At 39.6% G+C, this 22655-nt stretch overlaps 1 protein-coding gene across 1 annotated transcript in view; it reads right to left on the bottom strand.

Annotated features, from left to right (window-relative positions):
• Positions 1-22655, bottom strand: part of LOC122790648 (collagen alpha-1(I) chain-like) — an 882142-nt gene that overhangs the window by 19353 nt on the left and 840134 nt on the right. Inside the window, exons 25-26 of the mRNA XM_044058172.1 lie at positions 5060-5113; positions 4912-4965 (exon numbers count right to left, since the gene is read on the bottom strand). Coding sequence (XP_043914107.1) covers positions 4912-4965; positions 5060-5113 — 108 coding nt within the window. The remainder of the gene's footprint in view (positions 1-4911; positions 4966-5059; positions 5114-22655) is intronic.

Here is a 22655-nt window from a genome sequence, read left to right as displayed (position 1 = left end):
CCTGAAAACTGCCCTTTGGACATGTCTGGATAGGTACAGTAAACCGTTTTACTGATTGGCTGGTAAGGTCGAACAGACAGCCTTGTCTTTCTGTACAGTATAGGGGGGGGTCTAGTGCTAGGGTTTATAAGTGCTTGCTATGAGTTTTGAGCAAGTTCCAGGCTGAGAAATGAATGGCTTGAGTGCTTAAGTTGAAAGTTTGTCTAGTTCCAAGGGAAAAATTGAAGAGGAGACTTTGTGGAGCCAGGAATAGTTATACCCTAGCTAACCGGCACTGCCCAGCACTCCCTGTCATTTGCACTAACCTTTTGCAGTTCCAAGGACTGTAATTATAGGTTCATAGGTTGGTACTAGGCTATCGGCCCTAGGGCCTATATAAGCCTAGCCATAACAATTCCCTGGCTACTTCTTCCCACAGTATTTACTTCCCTGGACCCCTGTCTAGCAGGGCGACTGATGTGATCCCCGGGGTGAATTTCCTATCTCCCATCCAATCATCAAGGTTCCTTTTGAAGAGGGCCAAAGAGGCGGTCTTCTTGACATGCATGGGTAGTCTATTCCAGAGTTTTGGTAGTCTCTGGGTCAGGAACATATCCCTCCAGCATGTTTTGTTCACTCTGATGACAAGGTTTAGATCCCTGGAGCATGTGTCTCTGAGGGATTGGGACTTCTTTAAGTGTAGCATGTCCAACAGCTCTAGGTTTGACATGGCCTTGTATGTTAAGCAGAGATCGCCTCTGAGTAGACGATATGACACAGAGTATAGGTGGAGTCTTTTCAGATGGTCAGTATAGGGCATCTGATTTAGGCCTGTGATTCTTTTCGTGAGGTATTTCTATGGCCATTCCAGTTATTACAGATGTTTTGAGATACATACCAAATGGGGCATTGTATTCTATAATGGGTCTAATGAGGAATGAGTACAGTGGGACAATGACCTCCTTTTTTCTGGATGAAAAGTCCTTAGTGATGAGGTGTGCCACACATAATGATTTCCTGATTGTTGTGGCGATGTGGTTATCGAGGATGAGACCACTGTCCACCTGTGTCCCTAACTCTCTTATCACACTTTCAGTGTTTAGTGTACTGCCACCTATGTGGTAATTCACGGGTACATGTTTTTTCCCAAAGGGGATAACTATACATTTCTTGGCATTGAGCTTGAGCCCATGGCTCTGGCAACAAGCATCTGTTTCTGTAAGGCCTTTTTGTAGAATATCCACATCATTTGGGGATTCAATAATGGCTCCCAGTTTGCAGTCATCTACGAACCTTGTTAGCCAGAGTCCCTTAGTGTTGGCCTGTACTTCAGAGAAGTAGATGCCAAACAAGAGAGGTCCCAGGACTGAACCCTGATGTACTCCACTTGTCTGGAGCTGGATTTGGAGCCGGCTACTTTTACAGTGTGGGTCTTGTCAGTAAGCCAGTTGGCAACCCATCGAGTGACGTAGGGATTGATGCCCAGCTTAGTAAGTTTATCTTTGATTCCAGAGTGGGGGATGGTGTCGAAGGCCTTGGCCAGGACCAGACAGGCTGTGTGGACCACCTTGTCCTTGTCCACAGCTCTGGAGACTGATTTGAAGAAGTCAGTCAGGTTCAGGAGACAAGGTTGGCCCTTCACAAACCCAAACTGCATGGGGTCCAGTGTTTGAAGGTTGCCAATGTCTTTGTTTGTAAGTTCCATGATAATACGTTCCATGGCCTTGCAGATCAGGCTCATCAGACTGATGTTCGGAAGTTCCCATGATCCAAGGTGGATCCCCCCTTGTGAAGTGGGACAACTGTAGCTGTGCGCCACTCACTGGACACAAAACCTGAGGTGAGGCTACGATTAAACACGACACTTAGGTGAGGTGCCAGTTAATTTTGTAGTTCATGTAATACACAGCCCGGGATGTCATCTGGTCCCATGGATGCTGTATTCTTAGCTTTGGAGAGCCCGTATTTTTACCTGTGTGGCCGTTATTACCGGAAGTTGACAATCTTTCTGTATTGCGATGGCCCCTTTAGGGGGTGAAGTTTGCACTGAATCCATCTGCCAGGATATTGGCAATATCCTTGGGATCAGTATACTTAATGCCATTCTGTTGTAGCTCAGAGCAGATCTGAGCATTGCCATTTAGATTCTTGACATAGCTATAGAATGTCTTGTGGTTGTCTTTGGAGTCTATGGCAATTTTATTTTCTTAACTAGCTTTGGAGGATTTTATGAGGGATCTCAGCTTCTTACTGAGGCTGGTATTGGTGTGGTATTATGGTAGTGTGAATTTCAACAGGCATCCTCAGTTTTGTGCAGAAGCAGTTTAGGTCAATAATAGAACACATATAAGAATTAGTCTAAATTATGACTTAGCTCCTTCCATTAAGACTCATCTATGTGAATGCAAAAGTGGATCTTAGGAGATATAAATGCTGTTGTCAAGCAAAAGGAAAGCTTCTAATCCTGTAGAGCTACCTATGTGTGTCCCTAAGTCCCTGACTTCTGGGTCAACTCTAAGGGTGTATGTTGTCAATACGATAGTTACCAGGGATGGATGACTTCCCAGAGGATACTATTATGCATTTTTTGGCATTTAGTTTTAGTCCATGACTCTGAAACCAGTTGTTTGTCTGTGTCAGTCCCTCCTGCAGAACATTTGTGTCAGTGTGAGATTCAATGACAGCTCCTAATTTGCAATCATCTGCAAATTTAGTCAGCCAGAGACCAATGACATTGGCCTTGATGTCTGAGAAGTAAATGCCAAAAAGGAGCAGTCCAAGGACTGATCCTTGAGGGACCCCACTTGTGACTGGCCTCTTTGCAGAGGTGGACTCCCCAATTCTAAATTCTTGGGTCCTGTCTGTGAGCCAGTTGGCTATCCACCGGGTGACATACAGGTCTGTACCTAACCTCCTGAGTTTGTCAACAATGCCTGAGTGGAGTATTGTGTCGAATGCCTTGGCCAGGTCAAGGTAGGCAGTGTCAACAATTATGCCCTCGTCCATTGGTTTGGTAACCTTCTCAAAGAAGTCCATCGGGTTGAGAATGCATGATCTGCCCTTTATGAAAGCAAACTGGGTTAGGGCCAGTGTCTGGAGGTTTACTATACATCTGTTGATCATCTCCATGATAATTCTTTCCATGGCTTTACATATAAGACTGGTGAGACTTATGGGTCTGTAGTTTCTAGGGTCTGTAGATGTTCCACCTTTGTGCAAGAGTCATATTCTCCTGTATACTTAGATTCAATATTTTGCCACAAAAGGCCACTGTTTTTATATCAGGCTGTCCATATGGGGTAACCAAATACATAACTTCACTCTCACTAGCAAATTAAAAATGGTATTATGAATGTTCCACAGGCATGTGAAGTGCTAACAATGATTATCTGTATTTAGCTGTACTTCACACAAACCTCAGAGTGCAGCTGGATATTATGATGCTTCTCTTTCCTCACTCCAAACCTACAAGATCAGAAAAAGAACCAGACAAGGTGTCTGTCTCAATTAACAATTATGATGGTATTGTGACTACATGCTTGATTATAAAATAAAACTGCATCCTTATATAGGTACTACAAGACCCTTAAATGTATCAAACGACACATCTCCTCTCTTCTACCTCCAGGGATTCAAATGAGTTGCTTTAGATTCTGACAGGAAAGGTTTCTCAGACATTGCATCACACTTCAGGAATTATTTTCTGCCCTAAAACCGTTCTTGAGTCTTTCAGTTCTGTAGTACTCTTCTTATTAAACTAATCACTTTTGGTTCATACATAATCTTTGCCATCTATAAATGAACCAGTCCTTACTGCAGCCAAACTTCACTCCACTAATTTACACATACTTGAACATTTTCTCACTGTTGTAACTTAAGCACTGCATTCTGCCTAAAGGACTCTTTTTGTGAACTCACTCAAAGTGTGATTCAACATTCTGCAATCTGTCCTTGAACTGTTTAAAGGATGTTTCCTACTTTTTTTCCAAATGACACGGCTTTCTCTCCCATCTTCTCTGGTCTGGACTTAAACCAGCACCAAAAAAAAATGCCTAAATCAAATTCAGAAATGAAGGAAGAGAAATTAAAATAAGCCAGAAACAAAGTTGGAGGTAGCTGATACAGTAGATTACAGGCTTAGAACATGGAAGACCATTATAAAAAAGGAAAAAGAAATTGAAAGACTACAGATAAACAAGAATACCATAGCAGCCTGTTAACTTAAACCTCCTGATCTCCAGAAATCTTACAAAAATTAAATATTGGCATTATCTGACTGAGAACTATACACATTCCGTACAGCATAAATAAAAACATTACTTTTAACACCACAATTCATAAAAATAATACCCGTATTAAACAAGCATAAAGTCACTCTGCCTAACAGATGAGTAACACCAATATGTACCTCATGCTGCAATAAAACAAAATAACAGGTTTCAGGTGGTCCTGAAATGAGATGATACCCTTCTGCAGACAAGCATTGAAGAAAAATGTTTATTACACTGTCATATTCAGAACAATTCTCACTTTTCTTCTCTCCAGAGATTGTTTCTCAGACCATAAAACAGAACTTGAAAGGGAAAAGATATTAGTAGATTTGTACTACAGTGCACAGAATATGCTGCATATGCCCAACACTAATATGTTCTTCCTTTTCACATAGATTTGATTCCTTCACAGTTCTTTTGCACAGTCTAAGACTCCAGTAAAGTCACTTAATAAGAAGGTGATGTACTACTGCTGGGTAAACTCAGCCAGTTAGCAAAAATCAATCAATCTGTATTCTTTCCGAAATACAAAACCTTTATGGAGGTCATGGCCTCTGGTCCTCTCAGTGACATGCATTACTTCACAATAATGACATTCAGCAAAATCCTTTTTTTTTGTTAACTCCAACTGTGCCAATCACACAGGAAATAGCCAATGTACCTGTTCGCCTTTTGGACCTAGAATCCCAGGTGCACCATCTGGCCCTTCTTTGCCCTGCAACACAAAAGAAACATAATAAATGGGACTGTCATTCAACAGAACAACTTACAAAATCATACAAACAAGAGTGACTGTAAAAATGTAATACCTTAAATCCAACATCTCCTTGAAGGCCAATAGGTCCCAAACTGCCTTCATCGCCCTGTGATGGAAGAAATGTGCAAGACACTTACTGTTCATTTGGTATATGACTACAAAAAAACTTGTGATACACAGGCAGACATAAAAGTCAGATAGGTAAGAACTATAAAGAAAAATTGAAGTGCAATATCTGTAACTCCTGATCTTTGAAATAATATTAATCAGTTGTCCCTTATACAATAATGTTCAGCATTGAGGACAGGATGCTATTGCAAGGTCATTTGAAAATAATTCTTCTGAAGATGTTTTTCTCAATGATGGGGAAATTCATCTACACTAACACTTCAAAGGGCAGGATGCACACTTGCACTTCATTTAGTCCTCAAAACAAACTCAAAAATGTATGCTACCAAGCATTAAGTCTCTACACAACAGGTACAAGTATGACACTGTCATAGTCCATGTTGGTGTGAATGACTTTAGACGTACCTCCCCAGACTATATGAAGCGAGAAATGATTGAGTTCTTGGAGTATGGGCTCCAGGCAGGTATGACTCTAGGTCTAAGCACCATCCTATGATACCACAATACGAATAAAAAATGTTTGACTTCAACAATTGGCTTAGTTTCTAGTGTCTTTCTAAGGGGATCCAGTATCTGTCTGCCTGGGATGACATGGCTGACAGGCCTCTATGCTTTGCAAGAGATGGCCTCCACCTGTCACCGCTGGGGTTCCGAATCTTGGCCAAGGCTCTTGTCTCCCATTGTGCCTTTTTTAGGCTATGTAACAAAGACAAATTTTCCAACATAAAAAAAGATCTGTCAAAAAGCAAACTGAAGGTCATGCTGCTCAGTCCTAGGAGCCTTAATCAATACACTCAATGGAGGCTCTCCTCTCACTGGAAGATGCCAATGTTTGTGCAATCACAGAAACTTGGTTCTGGGCTGTGGAGAGCACCCCTGCTTTACCAGGCTATACTTGATTCCACACTTTCTGACCCCAAAATGAGGTCAGAAAGACTAAGGGTGGGGGAATCCCTATCTTCTTTAAGGACAGACACACCTCTAAAGGACAGACACACCTCTAGACTGGTTTACCAGCATGACACACTGGAATTACTCCAGGTGAAACTGACAGTTGGCAAGACACCCATCCAAGTTATAGCCAGCTATAGACCACCCTCCATGTCTCATTATACCCACTCCTCCTGCCCGGCCCTACTTGACTCCATCAGACACCCTGATCCTTGGTGACTTCAACTACCCCCACCATAGACTGGGTGAACTGTTCCTGCACTAATGCACTCATTCAATAATTCCTTGACTTCATCAGTTCTAATGCACTAGATCAGCTGGTCTCATCTCCCACAAGGGGAGATAACATACTGGACTTGGTTCTTACCAATATGGACAATCGCTGCACCACTCCCATAGTATGTTCTTCCCTGGTGAGATCAGATCATCGGTCTGTCTCATTCAAAGTTTCTATCCCTCTCAGCCATAACCAAGCTAAAAAACTTCTCAAAAGCTGACTACAACTTCTTAAGGGAGGGTATCAGCAGCTTCACACCACCACCACCCTCAGATGATGCAGACAACTATGCTGAACAGTACACCAGTGCAGTATACAAGCACCTGTACAACTGCATGGACTCAGCCACACCCAACAGAACTAAAACTTGCTCCTCAAGGAAACACAAACCTGTCTGGTGGACATCCTCTGTCAACAGGCTTTACAACAAAAGGAAGAAACTGTTGTCCAAGGGTAAAAAGGAACACATTTCAAATCTGAAAAACTCCCTCCTCTGCCTCAACAAGCAAATTAGATCACTAGTGAAAACCTCTAAAGCGAATTATGAGTTGAAACTAGTCTTGAAAACAAAGGAAAATGATAAGTCCTTCTTCAGTTATGTTAGGAACCTCCATGGCAAAGCCCAAGTTTGTTTTGAACTAGTACTTAATGGTACCACTTACACTGATCCTGCTGACTTAACCAACCTGCTAAGTGACAGGTTCAGTGCAAACTTCACCCCCTTATCGTCCCCAAAGGCCCAGTTAACATCCCTGATACTTGTCCCACACCTCACATCTCCATAGCTCAAGTGTTAAAGGCCCTATCCAAGGCAAAAAAACACAGCGTCCATGGGATCTGATAGTATCATATAAACACAAAAAAATCTAACTGATAAAAATCGGACAGTATTCATGAAACACCAACACCAGGTAGAGCTGATAGAAATCCTTTTACTTCAAGATCTGGTACCTCGGCTGCTTGCCTTCAACGGATACATTATTCAAAATGCAGCTGTCTTAAATACATTCCAAAAAACTATCAATCATTCAATTACACTTAATTAACAATAATTAAAGCCATAATATATTATTTAAACCTAAACATTATTCACAATATTATTTAATAAAACTTATATTAACAATTTTCAACTCTTGATAACATAATATTTAATAAAAGTTTAGATTATTCATAAATAGATTACTAAGCAAGCCGTCAACCTCACATTTCATTATATTCTATCAAACTTTTTTCTTTTCAGAATACATGAACGAATTTCACTAACAAAGTTCATAGACAAAAATATATGAACAAAATTACATAAGCAAAAATTACAAAATTAAATTAAAAAACAGAAACTATGAAACCAAACCAATGCAATATCATCATACAATAAATCATCCAACATTGTACAACATCCTAATACACTAAATTCACTTCCAAATTAAGACCCCTCGGTGAAAGTGACCTATAGTTCAAAATGAACTTACTCTCTAATTCTAATAATTTCCTAACTACATCACCACCCCTCTGGAATACAGGCTGGGCCAGGACCAAAAAGAAAAAAAACCTGAAATGTTGCCATTATACACTGCCAATAAATGTTCAGCCACAGGACTTTTTAGATTTCCATTTCGGATATCCCCTAGATGCTCTAAAATCCTGATTTTTACAGCTCATTTAGTCTGTCCCACATACCATTTAGTGTCAACACAGTCACAACCAATAGCATAAACTACTGCACAAGTGACAGCTAAACTTTCCCTTATATACAAATTTTCTACCATTCAACCGACCTTCCATCATATTCGTAACATGGACACGCACTTTGCAATGGCCACAAGGAAACATACCATATGCATCCTGTTGAATTTCATCCTGGGCCACGTTCAGCAACTCCTTCAAATTAGCATAACGTCCATAACAGAATCGGACATTTACCGGAAAAAAACTTCCCACGTGGACATCCCCATTAATTATATGCCAAGATTCCACTATTATTCTCCTCATTATTTCAGAAAAATCAGAATATTTAGAAACAAAATGAATTTCCCTTTCCTCCTGATGGCCTGATCTAACATTGTCAAATCTGCTCCTACCAAACTTAAGCACATCCTTCTTATTTAAGATCTCTTTTAAAGCCTTACTTAATATCTTCTCATCATAACCTCTCGAACATAGCTGCTTTTTAGTGTTCAATAAAAATTGCATTTTACATGCTTCATCCGAGGTATTCCGAGCTATGAGTTTAAATTCCCCCATAGGTAAAGATTCAAGTAAATGCGGAGGATGCATACTAGTTGCATGCAAAAAGATTTTCACAGCAGGTTCTTTCCTGTAAGGTCAAAACTGAATTTTCTCACTCTTAAGGTCCACATAAAACTCAACATCCAAAAATATCGCCTTGGAATCCCCCCTTATCATAGAAAATTTTAAACCATGCTGAGTGGTATTTAAATGGGAAAAAAAATCATCAAACCTCTTAGGATCACCTTTATACAAGAAAATCAAATCTATGTATCTCTTAAAAAGTACTACATTCTCCTGAAAAAATCTAGTACCATAGATAAAGTTTTTCTCAATAAATTCCATGTAAAGTATGGCATAAGTTGGTGCATAAGGTGCACCCATTGCCTTCCCTCTGCACTGTAGAAAAAACTCTTTCAAAAACAAAATTGTTGCGACTGAGGCAAAATTCCAAAAGTCTTGTCACATAAGTTGTCCTAGGTCCATCACCCATACACTCCCAGATGGCTTCCGACCCCCATCTCAACTGAGTATTAGTATAAAGTGAATTAACATCTGCCAACACCCAATAATAATCTTCACAGCAATAAATGTTTCTTACTTCCTCACAAAGGTCTGCCGTATTTTTTACATGTGCATGAACTTTGGCCAAAAATTTTTTTTTCAAAAAAGAGTCAAGGAACAAATCTACATTTTGCAAATAAGAGCCTATCCCTGACACAACAGGCCTTCCTGGGGGATCTATAAAGCTTTTATGTATCTTAGGCAGGGCATAAAAGTTAACAGGCTTCTCAATATACAGTTTCTTTACATTCCCCCTCCTAAAGAAACCCAATCTCTCCCCATGCTCTAAAAGCTCTAATAGTTGCTCACTGTACTCATTTATAGGATTAAAACCTAACATTAGGTAATTCTCCTGCCTTAATAGTAAGTCAAAAAACATTTTATTATATTGTAACTTTGACATGATGACCAGATCCCGCCTTTGTCTGCTTGTTTGAACACAAAATTTGAAAGCTGACATCTTAATGTGTTTAATGTTTGCCACTCATTCTAAGTTATGTTATATTTTTTATCTTTTTTAACAAATTTAAAAAATTCATATTCAACTTTTCTACATAAAACTTGTTCAAACAATATGACTGCAGGAGACAATTTGGGAGGTACAAACTTGCTCAAAGTGAGCAAAACAGGGACCAACAATCTGCCATAGCCAGTTTCAAAACCATCAACATTCCCCATCATATTTTCCTGCTCATTATCATCCACCATAGAATAATCATAGATAGAAACATTCAGCAAACTATCTTCATCTAGAAACTCTGCAAGCTCATTTGCATTCACATTATTTTCAACAGTTACATCATTCAACTTTCTTTTACCAAAATAAACAATTAAATGCAATTTTCTGCAGAATTTCCTGACATCCAATAATAAACCCACTAATGTAGGAACTTTAACTGGCACAAATTTTGTCCCCTTGCCCAATAAACTAAGAGTCGTTTCACTTCAAGGGAAGTGACAAATTAACAACTTTAAGTACATCTGTATTAGTATTGGTAACATTAAAAAACACACTACCATACTGAAAAGAAGGAAAATTCACAGAATAATAGTCCAGAGATGAGGAATTATAGTCCAAAGAGACAGAACCAGCATTACATTAATTTTCAGCAAGTTCAAAAATCAAAGTTCCACAAGTTATCACTCTTTCCTGCCCCTCTGACTATTCCGCCTTCCCTTTCCCTGCTGCACAGCTGAAATAGATGAACCCTCACTCACTTCTACATTCTGAGAAGATTCAGAGGAAAAATCTAGTTCAATATTTTCAAATGATACACTCTTTTTGGAAGCCACAGTCTCTGCTGAAGACGCCGACCACTCTCTCAATCCTCTTGAAGTCTCAACGAACTTTCCCCTGGTTCTGGCCCTCCCACAACATTGGGAACGTTTCAAACCATAGATTGTACCACTGAAAGTCATTCATATCACTGGATACTTTTCTTCCTTTCCAAAACTGACTGTTTGTTCTCATTCAATTTACTCCTTAGGTCACACATCGTTTAGAAAAAAACATCAGCTATTAATGAAGCTCTCAGCTTATTTTGCAAGCCGATAATCTGCTGCTGCCAACTTCTCACCCTGCCGTTGGTTTCTTCTAATGAGAACGAAGCCAACTGAGTGTACATTCCAACAAAATCTGACTCCATTCTTACAGGAAATCCTGCTCATCATCAGTAAAGTCAAACGCCAGCAATTTCTCTACTCTGAGCCCCCTAGGAGTGATGCTAAGGCTCACATATTTTTACAATAATTTACTATCATAGAACAAGTTCATCTCTTTAATCATGAGCCATTCCAATTGAATGAACTGCTCACTGGATTCAGGCTCACCCACCGTATTCCATAGGTCTTTCTCCATTAGCTTGGCTTCACGTTCCTTCATAATATCAGTGGATAACAGCTTGCACACATCTGCCAGGTTTTTTGAAATGCCAGGATCAGCTTCTCCAACCTCCAAAGACATCATATCACCGAGGGGTCTTAATTTGGAAGTGAATTCAGTGTATTAGGATGTTGTACAATGTTGGATGATTTATTGTATGATGATGTTGCATTGGGTTTGGTTTCGTAGTTTTTGTTTTTAATTTAATTTTGTAATTTTTGCTTATGCAATTTTGTCCATGTATTTTTGTCTATGAACTTTGTTAGTGAAATTTGTTCATGTATTCAGAAAAGAAAAAAGTTTGATAGATAGAATGTAATGAAATGTGATGTTGATGGCTTGCTTAGTAATCTATTTAGGAATAATCTAAACTTTATTAAATAATATGTTATCAAGAGTTGAAATTTGTTAATATAAGTTTTATTAAATAATATTGTGAATCATGTTTAGGTTTAAATAATATATTATGGCTTTAATTATTGTTAATTAAGTGTAATTGAATTTTTTTTGTAATGTATTTAAGACTGTTGCATTTTGAATAATGTATCCATTGAAGGCAAGCAGCTGAGGTACCAGATCTTGAAGGAAAAGGATTTCTATCACCTCTACCTGGTGCTGGTGTTTCTTGAATACAACCCGATAGTATCCCAGGTTGTATTCTGCACCATCTCCAGCAAGAACTAGCTTCACCATTGAGCACCCTATTCAACCACAGCCTAATTACAGGTTTCATTCCTACACAGTGGAGAACTGCCACTGTCATCCCCTTGCACAAAGGTGGTGCCACTACTGACCCGGGGAAACTATCGCCCCATTAGCTTGACAAGTCTGATCTGTAAAGCCATGGAGCATATTATTATGGATCTCATAAACAAGGACATAGGAAATCTCCAAGCACTTAACCCCCACCCAATTCGGATTTGTCAGGGGGAGATCTTGCCCATTGAACTTAGTTAACTTCTTTGAGACTGTCAACAAGGCCCTGGATGAGGGAAAGGCAGTACATAGAGCTTATCTTGACCTGGCTAAGGCCTTTGTCACAATCCCCCACACGGGCATCATCAAAAAGCTTACTCAACTTGGTGTTAATCCATATCTAGTCAGATGGATGGCCCACTGGCAAAAAGACAGGACCCACAAGGTCAAAATAGGTGCCGCCACTTCCAACAGCAGACCTGTCACTAGGGGTGTCCCCCAGGGATCTGTCCTGGGACCCCTACTGTTTGGCATCTACTTCTCAGAGGTCCAGCCAGGCAAAGACAAAGGGCCTGTGGCTGACCAGGTTTGCAGATGACTGTAAGTTAGGTGCTGTCATTGGCTCCCCAAATGATGTTAACATACTGCAAGAGGGTCTCACAGCTATGAATAACTGATGCCAAAGTCATGGCATTAAGTTAAATACAAATAAATGTATTATCATACCATTCGGCAAAAACACAGCCCCTGCTGATTACCACATCAACGGCAACTCCCTAAGCACACAATCTGTGGTGAGAGACCTGGGTACTCATGATGACAACAATCTCACATTCGACCATCATTTGTCGGCGGTGGTCAGAAAAGCCTCTTACTTGGTTCATCTCATAATTAAATGGATTGCATCCAGAAAAAAGGAGGTCATTACCTCTCTGTACTCCTCCCTTATTAGACCTATAATTGAGTACAACGCCCAGTTTATGTACCTCTCCAAACACCTGCACCAACTGGAAAGGCCACAGAAATACCTCACAAAGAGAATACATGGCCTCCAACACCTGTCCTATGTAGACAGGCTTAAATTGCTATCACTCTACTCGGTATCATACAAATTGCTCCAAGGTGATCTGTGTCTTGCCTACAAGGCAATATCAGACCCTGCCCTACCAGAGATGCTCCATATCCGTAAGTCTAACTCCTCGCACACTGCCCGCTCGATAGACCTAAATCTAATATGCAACATCAACAAAACCTGCTGGAGAGAGAGGTTTGTGTCCCAGAGGCTGCCCCATCTCTGGAATAGACTTCTCATACTTGTCAGTGTAGCTCGCTGACCTTCTTCAAACGCAACCTTGATGAGTGGATGGGAAACCAAAAATTTGTCCCAGGGGTTCCACCTTTGTCTCTCGCTGACAAGGATGACAGGTGCTGACTGAGGTTTCTTTTTTGTGGATATACTCTTGGCTAGGCTTGTAAGGGCCGCAGGGCCATTAGCCTAGTAACCTCCTATGATATGAGAAGACACAGGGAAAAAAAGAGCTAGATACACTTGCAAACATTTTGTTCCTGAGGTTGGATTCATGTTGGATTAGCAGAGTGTGATAATCTTTACATTTGGATTTTCCATAAGTTGAAACACTTGTTATATTACAACTACTGTAAAAGAGACAGGACAATGGGCTCTAACTCCCTCACTGCTGATATCAATATTTGAAGTGACCCAGGACCAGTAATACAAGGCTTGACTTCCACTACTAGTTCAATGGTGTATTTCAAAACATAATGGGCAATTATCCTTAAGGGTATACAGAACGTGTGCATTGTTGCTTCGATAATAGCTAAATCATGCAACATTCAGATAAGCTTGACACAGCACTGCTATAGATAAGATTTATAATAACAGATTTCCCAAGATTCTGTTCACTTCAAGTCAAGCTCAGTGCCTTGCCTTTCAGTGCAAGCTTACCAACAGTAACTGAAGTTTGAACTGAATTACTTTGCATACACACAAACCCAAACAAAATATTTTAATAATTGGGGTAAATGGTGACTTGCCAGTACTAACTCCCTCTAAGATGAAAAAAATCCTTACTGCTTACTCTTAACAAGTCAGCCTTTAAAAAATGAAATGATAGCAAAAGCTCGAGCAGTATCATTTTGCAATGGGTGGATAATCAGTTAGTTATACCTATAAAACATATAATCTCTCTATGTTACAGACAGACCATCAATCATAAGCATTCAAAGCTAAATAGTAAAATTCTTCACTTCATACAAATAAGTTAAAGGACTTTTTTTTCAAGTAAATGTGCAAACAATACATGATTGCCACAAAGAATTAATAATAAACATTCAAAAAGTGGGAGATTTTCAAAAATATATACCTGACATTTAAAAAAAATCAATCTGCTTTTGGCTGAAAGAAAGGAGTGCCAAAACAGCTGAGACTTTGCTAGACTGCTGGAAATTCTTACATCACAATGCATCAAAACATTTTTCTGTGGTTCAGTGACAAGAGTTCTACTCACTTTTTTATGAGAAAAGGGACCTGGCATCTCCTTGTTTGGTCATGTAGAATAACATAACAGTATTGCACACCATTAGATGAAACACTTTGTACAGGATGGTTTGGAAATACTGGAAAGTCAAAGTAAGGCTTATGTTCAGCCTTGTGCATAACCTGAACCCACAGTATGAAATGGCATTTGAGAAAGATGCCAGTTCATAGATTTCAGTTACCCATAGCCAAGTATGGAATTAAACAGAAGGTAATATGTCTATACAAGCAGATCGATGATAAGTGCATGAAAGGAAAGTCACAGTTAAAGTTCAAAAGGTTTTCAATTGTGATACAACCTCAAGTGCATTATTGAATATGCCAATCATCTAAAGTATAGCACCACTGTCGTGACTACTATCTGCTGTACTAGTCTGTCCTTTCCATAGCACATTAATTCACAAGCATGTCGTTTCCCTTTTTCGCTTTGTAGAAATTTGTGGAGGCACCCTAAATTACTGGTTTCAAGTCTTAAATCACTGGTGGAAGGTAGGAATCTCCTGCCCTCTCTTTAAGATCCATCTATTTGCCTTGAACATGCTGAGGAGTGGATGACATATCAGCAAGGGGGGCAGTCTGCAGTGTCTTCTGAACATCAATCAGCAGACTGAAGGCCTTTAAGCCAAAAATCTCTCCAACTATTTGTCTATGCCCACTATGTGGCCTGACAATCCACAGTGTCAGACAATAACATCGATGCTCTACCACTAGCTTCATCTCAGTCATACAGTTTCAACAATTTGGATTTGGTCTTCAAATAAGACAGGCTTTTTGTCGGTTTAATTACTCCCAAGTCTTTTGGGTTTCTAATACTATGACAGGAAAGGACCCCATTCCCAAGTCAAAGTATGATTAAAGTTTATGAAATTAGTATTGTTTCAGTCTTTGATATTAGCTAAAGTACTCTTCACAGCACCCACAATTTATACAGAAATGACTCCTTCTGTAATTCATATGGAGTCACATGTATCAAGAGCATATTTAAATAAGACTGTACATTCTTTTTTATGAGACCCATTGATCCTACTACTACAGAAACTGTCTGGGTATCCTTCTTCCATATTGCCCTGACTTCTGCCTGCAAATTCTGGTACATTATGACTGTGTTTTACTGTATGTAGTTTCAATGATCAATGCTACTTTGGTCTTTTTTCATGGACTACTATATGTGGTTTTCTGGCATCTACTTTTTGACTGTGGGTATGGGTAATTCCTTGTGATATAAACATCATTCTCTATAATGCTTTCTGGCTCATGTTTCCAACTACTTCAGTATTGTAATGTTTGCACAATCTTCAATACAACAGTCTTGCCACATTATTATGCCTTTCAATATACAGGCACTCTGCATCACCCCCAACAACAATTTTTGCGCTTGTTTCCAGTTCTGTTTTACAGAAACTGCATTTGTCAGTTTCTCCCCCACAGTCAATGGAATTTGTAAACCAACATGTATGTAGTTCACTATCCTGAGCTGCTAATATCTTTTAGTTTGTTTACCTCTCCTTAACCACTCCTGTGTCAGATCCTTATTGACATGAGCTTGTTCCAGAAGTTTTCTGTACTTGCAAGTACTATATTTATGGCTTTTCTACATTTCTTGTCTTCTCATCTGATCCTTCTGCTTATATCCTTTATTTTGCTTTTTGGTACATTCAGTTGCTACCTGATTTTTGTCAACTTCTGGTTTGATTTCCATTCCAGCTTGACAGTAATATATTTCTGCTAAACTAAGCAGGGAAGTCATCTTAAATTTGTTCTCTTTGTGTTTTAAAACTTTCACTCTGTTTAGATCTAGTAAGTTAAGTAGAAATGTACGCAGTCCTACAATTGCAGATCTATACATGCAATCAGTTTCAAGCCCATACCTCCTTTGGCATGAGGAATATATAATCTTTGTATAGACAGATTTGTATATACCATTTGATAAACATGCAGCATTTTTCTTGTTTTCCTCTCCAAATGATCTAATACCTTCAGTCACTCCAAAACTGTAAGTTAGAACAGGAAGAATGAATTGGTTTGTTTGCTTGGATATAACAGAACTGTTTTCAGTATTAATTTTAGTCTTTGAAAATATTCCTTAGTGTGTTTTGTTTTCATTTGTTCATGGTTTATTGTCTTCAATTACAAATTATTATACATTTTCTTTTGTTACCCTTTTGTTCTATTATCATGGTTGAGTTTTCAAACTCTGCTGGCATCAATTCCAGTATATATTTTATACGGTGTCAGAAAGCAAGTTATTGGTCTATAGTATTTAGGACAGCTTGTATGTTCTCTCTCAAAGAGGAGTATCATTTTTTCCTGTTCTTAACCAGGTTGGTGTCTGTTCAGGGGTGCCTATATAAGCAGTTCTTACTCAGGGCTAAATCTTTGTGTAAAGATGTGATGTTAATACTTTTAGCCAGAAGGTAGGTACTGCAGCTGGGCGTGTGATTTTCCAATAGGAGCATTTCTTAATTTGTTTCAGTTTCTCTGGCCCTTACTTCATCCCATTTCATATCCTGCACATTTGAACTTCTTACTGTTTCTTTTATTTCTTCTATCCATTCAGGATCTTTACTATATTCTGTGGGGTCTTCACAGATATTTCTGAAAATGTGTGTGTTTCTTCTTTTTAGTGGTGTTTCTATTCCTTTTGCTTTGGTTCCCAATTCTCAATAAAACATTTTGGGGCCATCAATGAATTGCTTATTTTATACCTTTCCTTTACATTTATCTGTGTATCTTTTAAGTTTTTCTGCCTTTGACAATATTTTTAGTTTATTATTTTCATTAGTGTACAATAGATCTTGGTATGTTCTAATACTGCTCTTTGCTTTTATCATGCCTATCTTTCCAAGTAATTTTGTTGATCTGTTCATCCTTAACAGTGACATTTCTTGTCTTAATTGCTTTAAAGTTTTCTCTGTTCGATACTTCCATGACAGCATTTGATTTCTTCCCTTCCTTTTCCTTATTGGCCAGTATTTTTTGTGGTAAGACTTTATCAGTTATTAATTTAGCTACACAGTAATATAGGTTCATAGGTGTGTACTAGGCTAATGGCCCTGGAGCCTTTACAAGCCTAGCCTATAGGATTACCCTAGCATCGTGCCACCCGACCTTAGTTCCTAGTGCCTGCCGAGTAACGCCACTGGAGTGATCCCCAGGGTGAATTTTCTATTTCCCATCCACTCATCAAGATTCCTCTTGAAGATGGGCAGTAAAGTGCTCTGCTTGACATGTATGGGAAGTCTATTCCATAGCATGGGCAGTCTCTGGGTTATGAATCTGTCCCTCCAGCATGTTCTGTTGATTGTGGTAATGAGGTTGAGGTCTCTGGAGTGTGTGGTGTGGAGGGATTGGGATTTCTTTAGATGTAGCATTTCTAACAGAGCTGGGTCAGACATGGCTTTGTAAGTCAAGCAGAGATTGTCTGTAAATAGGCGATATGAGACAGAGAATAGTTGGAATTTTTTGAGTCTGTCCATGTAGGACAAATGTTTAAGGCCTAGGATCCTCTTTGTGAGGTACTTCTGTGGACTCTCCAGTTGCTGCAGGTGTCTAATGAGGTACATGCCAAATGGGGTATTGTACTCAATGACTGGCCTAATGAGAGAAGAGTAGAGAGAGACAATGACTGCTTTCTTCCTGGATGCAAAACTCTTAGTAATGGGATGTGCCACATAGAAGGACTTTCTGACCACAATGGCAATGTGGTGGTCAAAAGAGAGGTGGTTGTCACCTGTGCTCCTAGATCTCTTATAATGCCTTCTGTGTTCAGTGGACTACCATCAATGTGGTAATTCAAGGTAACTGGGTTTTTCCCAAGGAGATGACACATTTTTTGGCAATGAGCTTAAAGCCATGGTTCTGACACCAGTTGTTGGTCTCAGTGAGGTCATTCTGTAGGATGTCAACATCACTTGCGAAGTTAATAATAGCGCCCAATTTGCAATAGTCTGCAAACTTTGCCAGCTACAGTCCTCTCATATTGGCCTGGACTTCAAAGAAGTAGATACCAAACAGGAGAGGACCCAGGACCGAACCCTGTGGGACTCCACTCGTGACTAGTCTGCAGTCTGACTTTGAGTCAGCTACCTTCACCCTGTGGGTTCTGTGAACCAGTTTGCAACCCACCTAGTGATATAGAGGTTGATGCCTAGCTTAGTGAGTTTTTATGATTACTGAGTGGGGAATGGTATCAAAGCCCTTAGCCACATCAAGGTAGGCTGTATGAACCACCTTGCCTTCATCCACAGCTCTGGTTACTGACTCAAAGAAGTCAACCAAGTTGAGCAGGCATGATCTACCCTTCACAAAACCCAACTGTGTAGGATCTAGAGTTTGGAGATTCCCTATATCCTTGTGTATTAGGTCCATGATGATGCGTTCCATAGCTTTGTATATTGGACTTGTCAGGCTAATGGGGCGATAGTTCCCGGGGTCTGTAGTCACTCTTCCCTTGTGAAGAGGGATGACTGTAGCAGTGCGCCATTCAGTAAAGACAAAGCCTGAGGTAAGGCTATGCTTAAACAGGGCACACAGGTGAGGTGCCAGTTCACTCTGTAGTTCATGTAAACCACAGCCGGGGATATTGTCAGGTCCCATAGAAGCTGTATTCGTGGCCTAGGACAGTGCTGTTTTAACCTGTGCAGCAGTAATGCTGGGTGCCTGGCAATCTACTGGTATTGTGATTGGTCCTTTGGGGGGGTAAAGTTGGCACTGAATATGTCAGCCAGTATATTTGGCAACGTCTATTGGCTCGGTATAGGAGGTATCATTGTGCGGTAGCTCAGAGTAAATCTGGGTATTGCCATGGAGATTCTTTACATAACTAAAGAAGGCCTTATGGTTGTCTTTACTATCTGCTGCAATTCTGTTTTCATAGCTAGCTTTAGAGGATTTGATGAGGGATCTCAACCTTTTGTCGAGGCTGATAAGGGAGTTTTTCCAGTCTTGGGACTTCATCTTATTCTGCATCAGTTTCCTCCTTCTGTTGTAGAGTTTGTTTATGGCAGGGGACCACCAGATTGGCTTCCTTTTTTTGAGGAGAGTGTCTTGGTTCTATTGGCAAGATCCATGCATTTGTGTACCTGTTCTTACAGTGCATTGGTGTATGATTCGGCAGTCATGCAACTATTCTCCATTTGCAAGGGTACCGTGAATTTAGCCACCTCTGTTTTTAGGAGCCCAAAGTTAGCTTTGGAGAAGTTTTTTATGGTGGTTACCTTTGTGGGAGTGGGGGGTGGGAGGGATGTGGATTTCCAAGGTGATTAGTTTGTGGTCAGATCTAACCAGGGATGAGTTGACTACTGGTGTAGAGTAATGGTCACCCATGTTAGTAATGAACAGGTCAAGGATGTTGCTACCTCTAGTGGGGGTAAGAATGAGTTGGTCCAGGGCATTGGAATTTACGAATTCCAGAAAGCAGTGGGCAAATGTATTGGTACATGAGTAGTTTTCCCAGTTAATAGAGGGGTAGTTGAAGTTGCCCAGTATGAGTGTGTTAGGTTGGATCCTAATATTCTCCAGGGTGCTTAGGAATATGAAGTGCTAGTCTTGGAACATGGTTGGGGACTATAGCAGGCCAAATCTCTGTGATATCCAATGTTAGCTGCACCTGAAGTATCTCAGATGTGTTATGTTGGGCTACCAGTCTGGAGGTGTGTGGATCCTTTATGAATATGGAAACACCACTGCCTTTGGAGCTTCGGTCCAAGTTCTGGGGCCGAAAGGTGTGGAATGAGTTATAGCTTGGTAGTGCAGGAGTGCTTTTTGCTGCCTTGAACCAGGTCTCTGTTACAGCACAAATGTCGATGTTCTCCATTTTAAAGAGTACTTCAAGCAAGTGCATTTTGAGATTCAGACTTCTAGCATTGAGCAGCATGACCCTCAGACTGCATTTATTTGTATCTGTTACGGTGGTAATTTGGTCTTTGGAACACCGCCTAAAAAAGCCACTATAGGGCTGGCAAGTGCCTTAGCCAATATCCGGAAGCCCAGGGGTGACAGATGCAGGCTATCTCTGGCAAAGCATCGAGGTCTGTCAATCATGTCATCCCAGGCAGACGGATACTGAATCCCCTTAGATTGACACCAGAAACTTAACCAATTGTTGAAATCAATAATTTTCTGCTTGTACTGTGGTATCATTCTGGGTGATGGTAAGATGCTGCTCAGGGCTAGGGTCATACCCACCTGGGCTACATAATCCGAGAGCTCCTCCATGTCTTTTTATCCTATCCTATTTACTTCTGTTATATCTTATTAATTTCTGTTAATAGTCTTGATTACTGTGTTCATTTGTTTTATCAGCCTTCTATCATTCTGGGTCTTACTGACTTTCTGTAATCTATTTCTTTCATCGATCTTAATAGGTCTGTCCACCTCTGTTAAATAAAGCAACTCTTCCCCTAGGTCATTTTCATCTAAACTGAGGGCACATTATTCTCTGTTTCCTGCGGGCATTCTGCAAAATGTACCAGAACATCTTTCTGTGATGTATTCTCTTCGGCTGCATCCTGTCATCCATTGCTCTTTCAGATGGGAACTCACTGGCCTATTACACCACAACACTGACTGTGTCAGAGTTGCCGCTGTTTCCTGCTCCTTCCCTTGCTATACAACTCCAACTGAACTTTTGCACTGGTTTCTACCTGAAGGCTTCAGAACAGCTTCATGTGACATGTGATCAGATGCTTCCTGTTCCATCGGTTTCCCCTAAATTTGGGGACTCATTGTTCCATTATGCTGTGACGTTACCAGAGATGGATTTTCTACACTAGATCCTTCCCTTCACAGGTAGTCCATAATTTCATTTTCTATTTTTTTTTTAACTTCTCTATTATTAATCCTCTTTTCTACTTTCCCTCTTTGTATTCTTATTTTTGGTACTGTGAAATTTTCCATATCCGGATGCCTTTGCCTATATTTCTCTTCAAAAATCTTTGGTACTGATGTTTTTTTTTAATTACTGATTCATTTTACTTTCTCCTTTCATAAATATTGCACCATGTTATAACTTTTTCTTTCCTGTGTCCATATTTCTTCAGATGTGTCACATTCCACCTTGTTCTCCATACTTTGGAGACTCATTATTCCAACATGCTGTGACAACCTAGGTTAGACTTTCTACACTAAATCCTTTATTTTGCAGGTATTCTGTAACTTTAGCTTCTATTTATTTAACTTCTACTTTTCTGTTCTACATTCTCTCATTGTAATCTTTTTTTTTTTTTTTTTTTTAACATTGTGAAACTTTGCATATTTGGGTGCTGTTGCCTGCATTTCTCTTCAAATATCTTTGGAGCGGCCTTTTTTTGTATTGATTAGTTTGGCTTTCTCCTTTGCATAAATATTGCACTATATCAGATATCTTTCTTTCCCAAGTCCATATTTGTTTTTTATACCTTTCAAAAATCTCTAGGTTATATTCTTTATATTTTCACAATTCTTCAGTCTTTTTCCAAATGGCTCAATGTTTCCTGGTCTATATAATGTTTTTTTATGGATCTGTTTTATTAATGAATGCAAATATGTATATGAAGCTTTTGAAAGTTTTTCTTATGCAAGTATTTTTCTTTCCTCTAATTTCTCTCAATATTATTAAATATCTTTTATCTAGAAAATTTGGGCTTCTTGCATAATAACAAGAATACATCTTTTTTTCTTATCCTCAGTAATCCACTCTATTGTTTTTTTTGTGGCTCCTTTTTGGCCTGCCAGTTTTGAGTTTTTTGTGGACTACTACTACTTTCTACAGCTGGGGGGAGGGGAGCATGGTCTAATCCCATTGTAGGAATATTTCAGTGTCTTGAGGATTCTATACTGCCATTATTCCAGTCCTGGTACTGGTGCATTTTGTAAGAGCTTTCTGATTTTTGAGAGACAATCCCAGTACCTGGTGAGGACAGTGTTATGATTATTAAATAGACGGAGCCAGAGATTTAGCAGGATAGACCTTTCTACTGACAGATACAGGCATTTAGAATACTAACCTGGTAGCAGATCACCAAATATAATGTGATAATGTGTTAATTTTATAAACTATGCACAGCTGTGGTAAAGAACAAAGCTATTGACTACTGATCCACAATGATGCACCTGACTGGTCACAAGAATTTCTTATTTAGCATATGAGACATGACTGGGAGCATATATGAGGATTTACAAGCCAAATTTAGTACTGACTTGACAAGGAGTAAAATAGGAGCCACTTTTAGGCTAGGTTCTAGGAGTTCCAAGTATGTGGCAAATATGGAGTCTTAGCATCCTAATCTTATTCAAAAGGTAAAAGATACCACTTATGGAAGAGATGGAAATTTTTTTTTTTTTTTTTGCTGATGAGGACTAACCTGTTACTGAGAGTGGACTTTGCT

Source organism: Protopterus annectens, chromosome 16.part0 (genome assembly GCF_019279795.1).
Source record: "Protopterus annectens isolate FY-2018-M chromosome 16.part0, PAN1.0, whole genome shotgun sequence".
Classification (NCBI taxonomy): domain Eukaryota; kingdom Metazoa; phylum Chordata; order Ceratodontiformes; family Protopteridae; genus Protopterus; species Protopterus annectens.
This window is presented reverse-complemented; position numbering and strand designations above follow the sequence as displayed.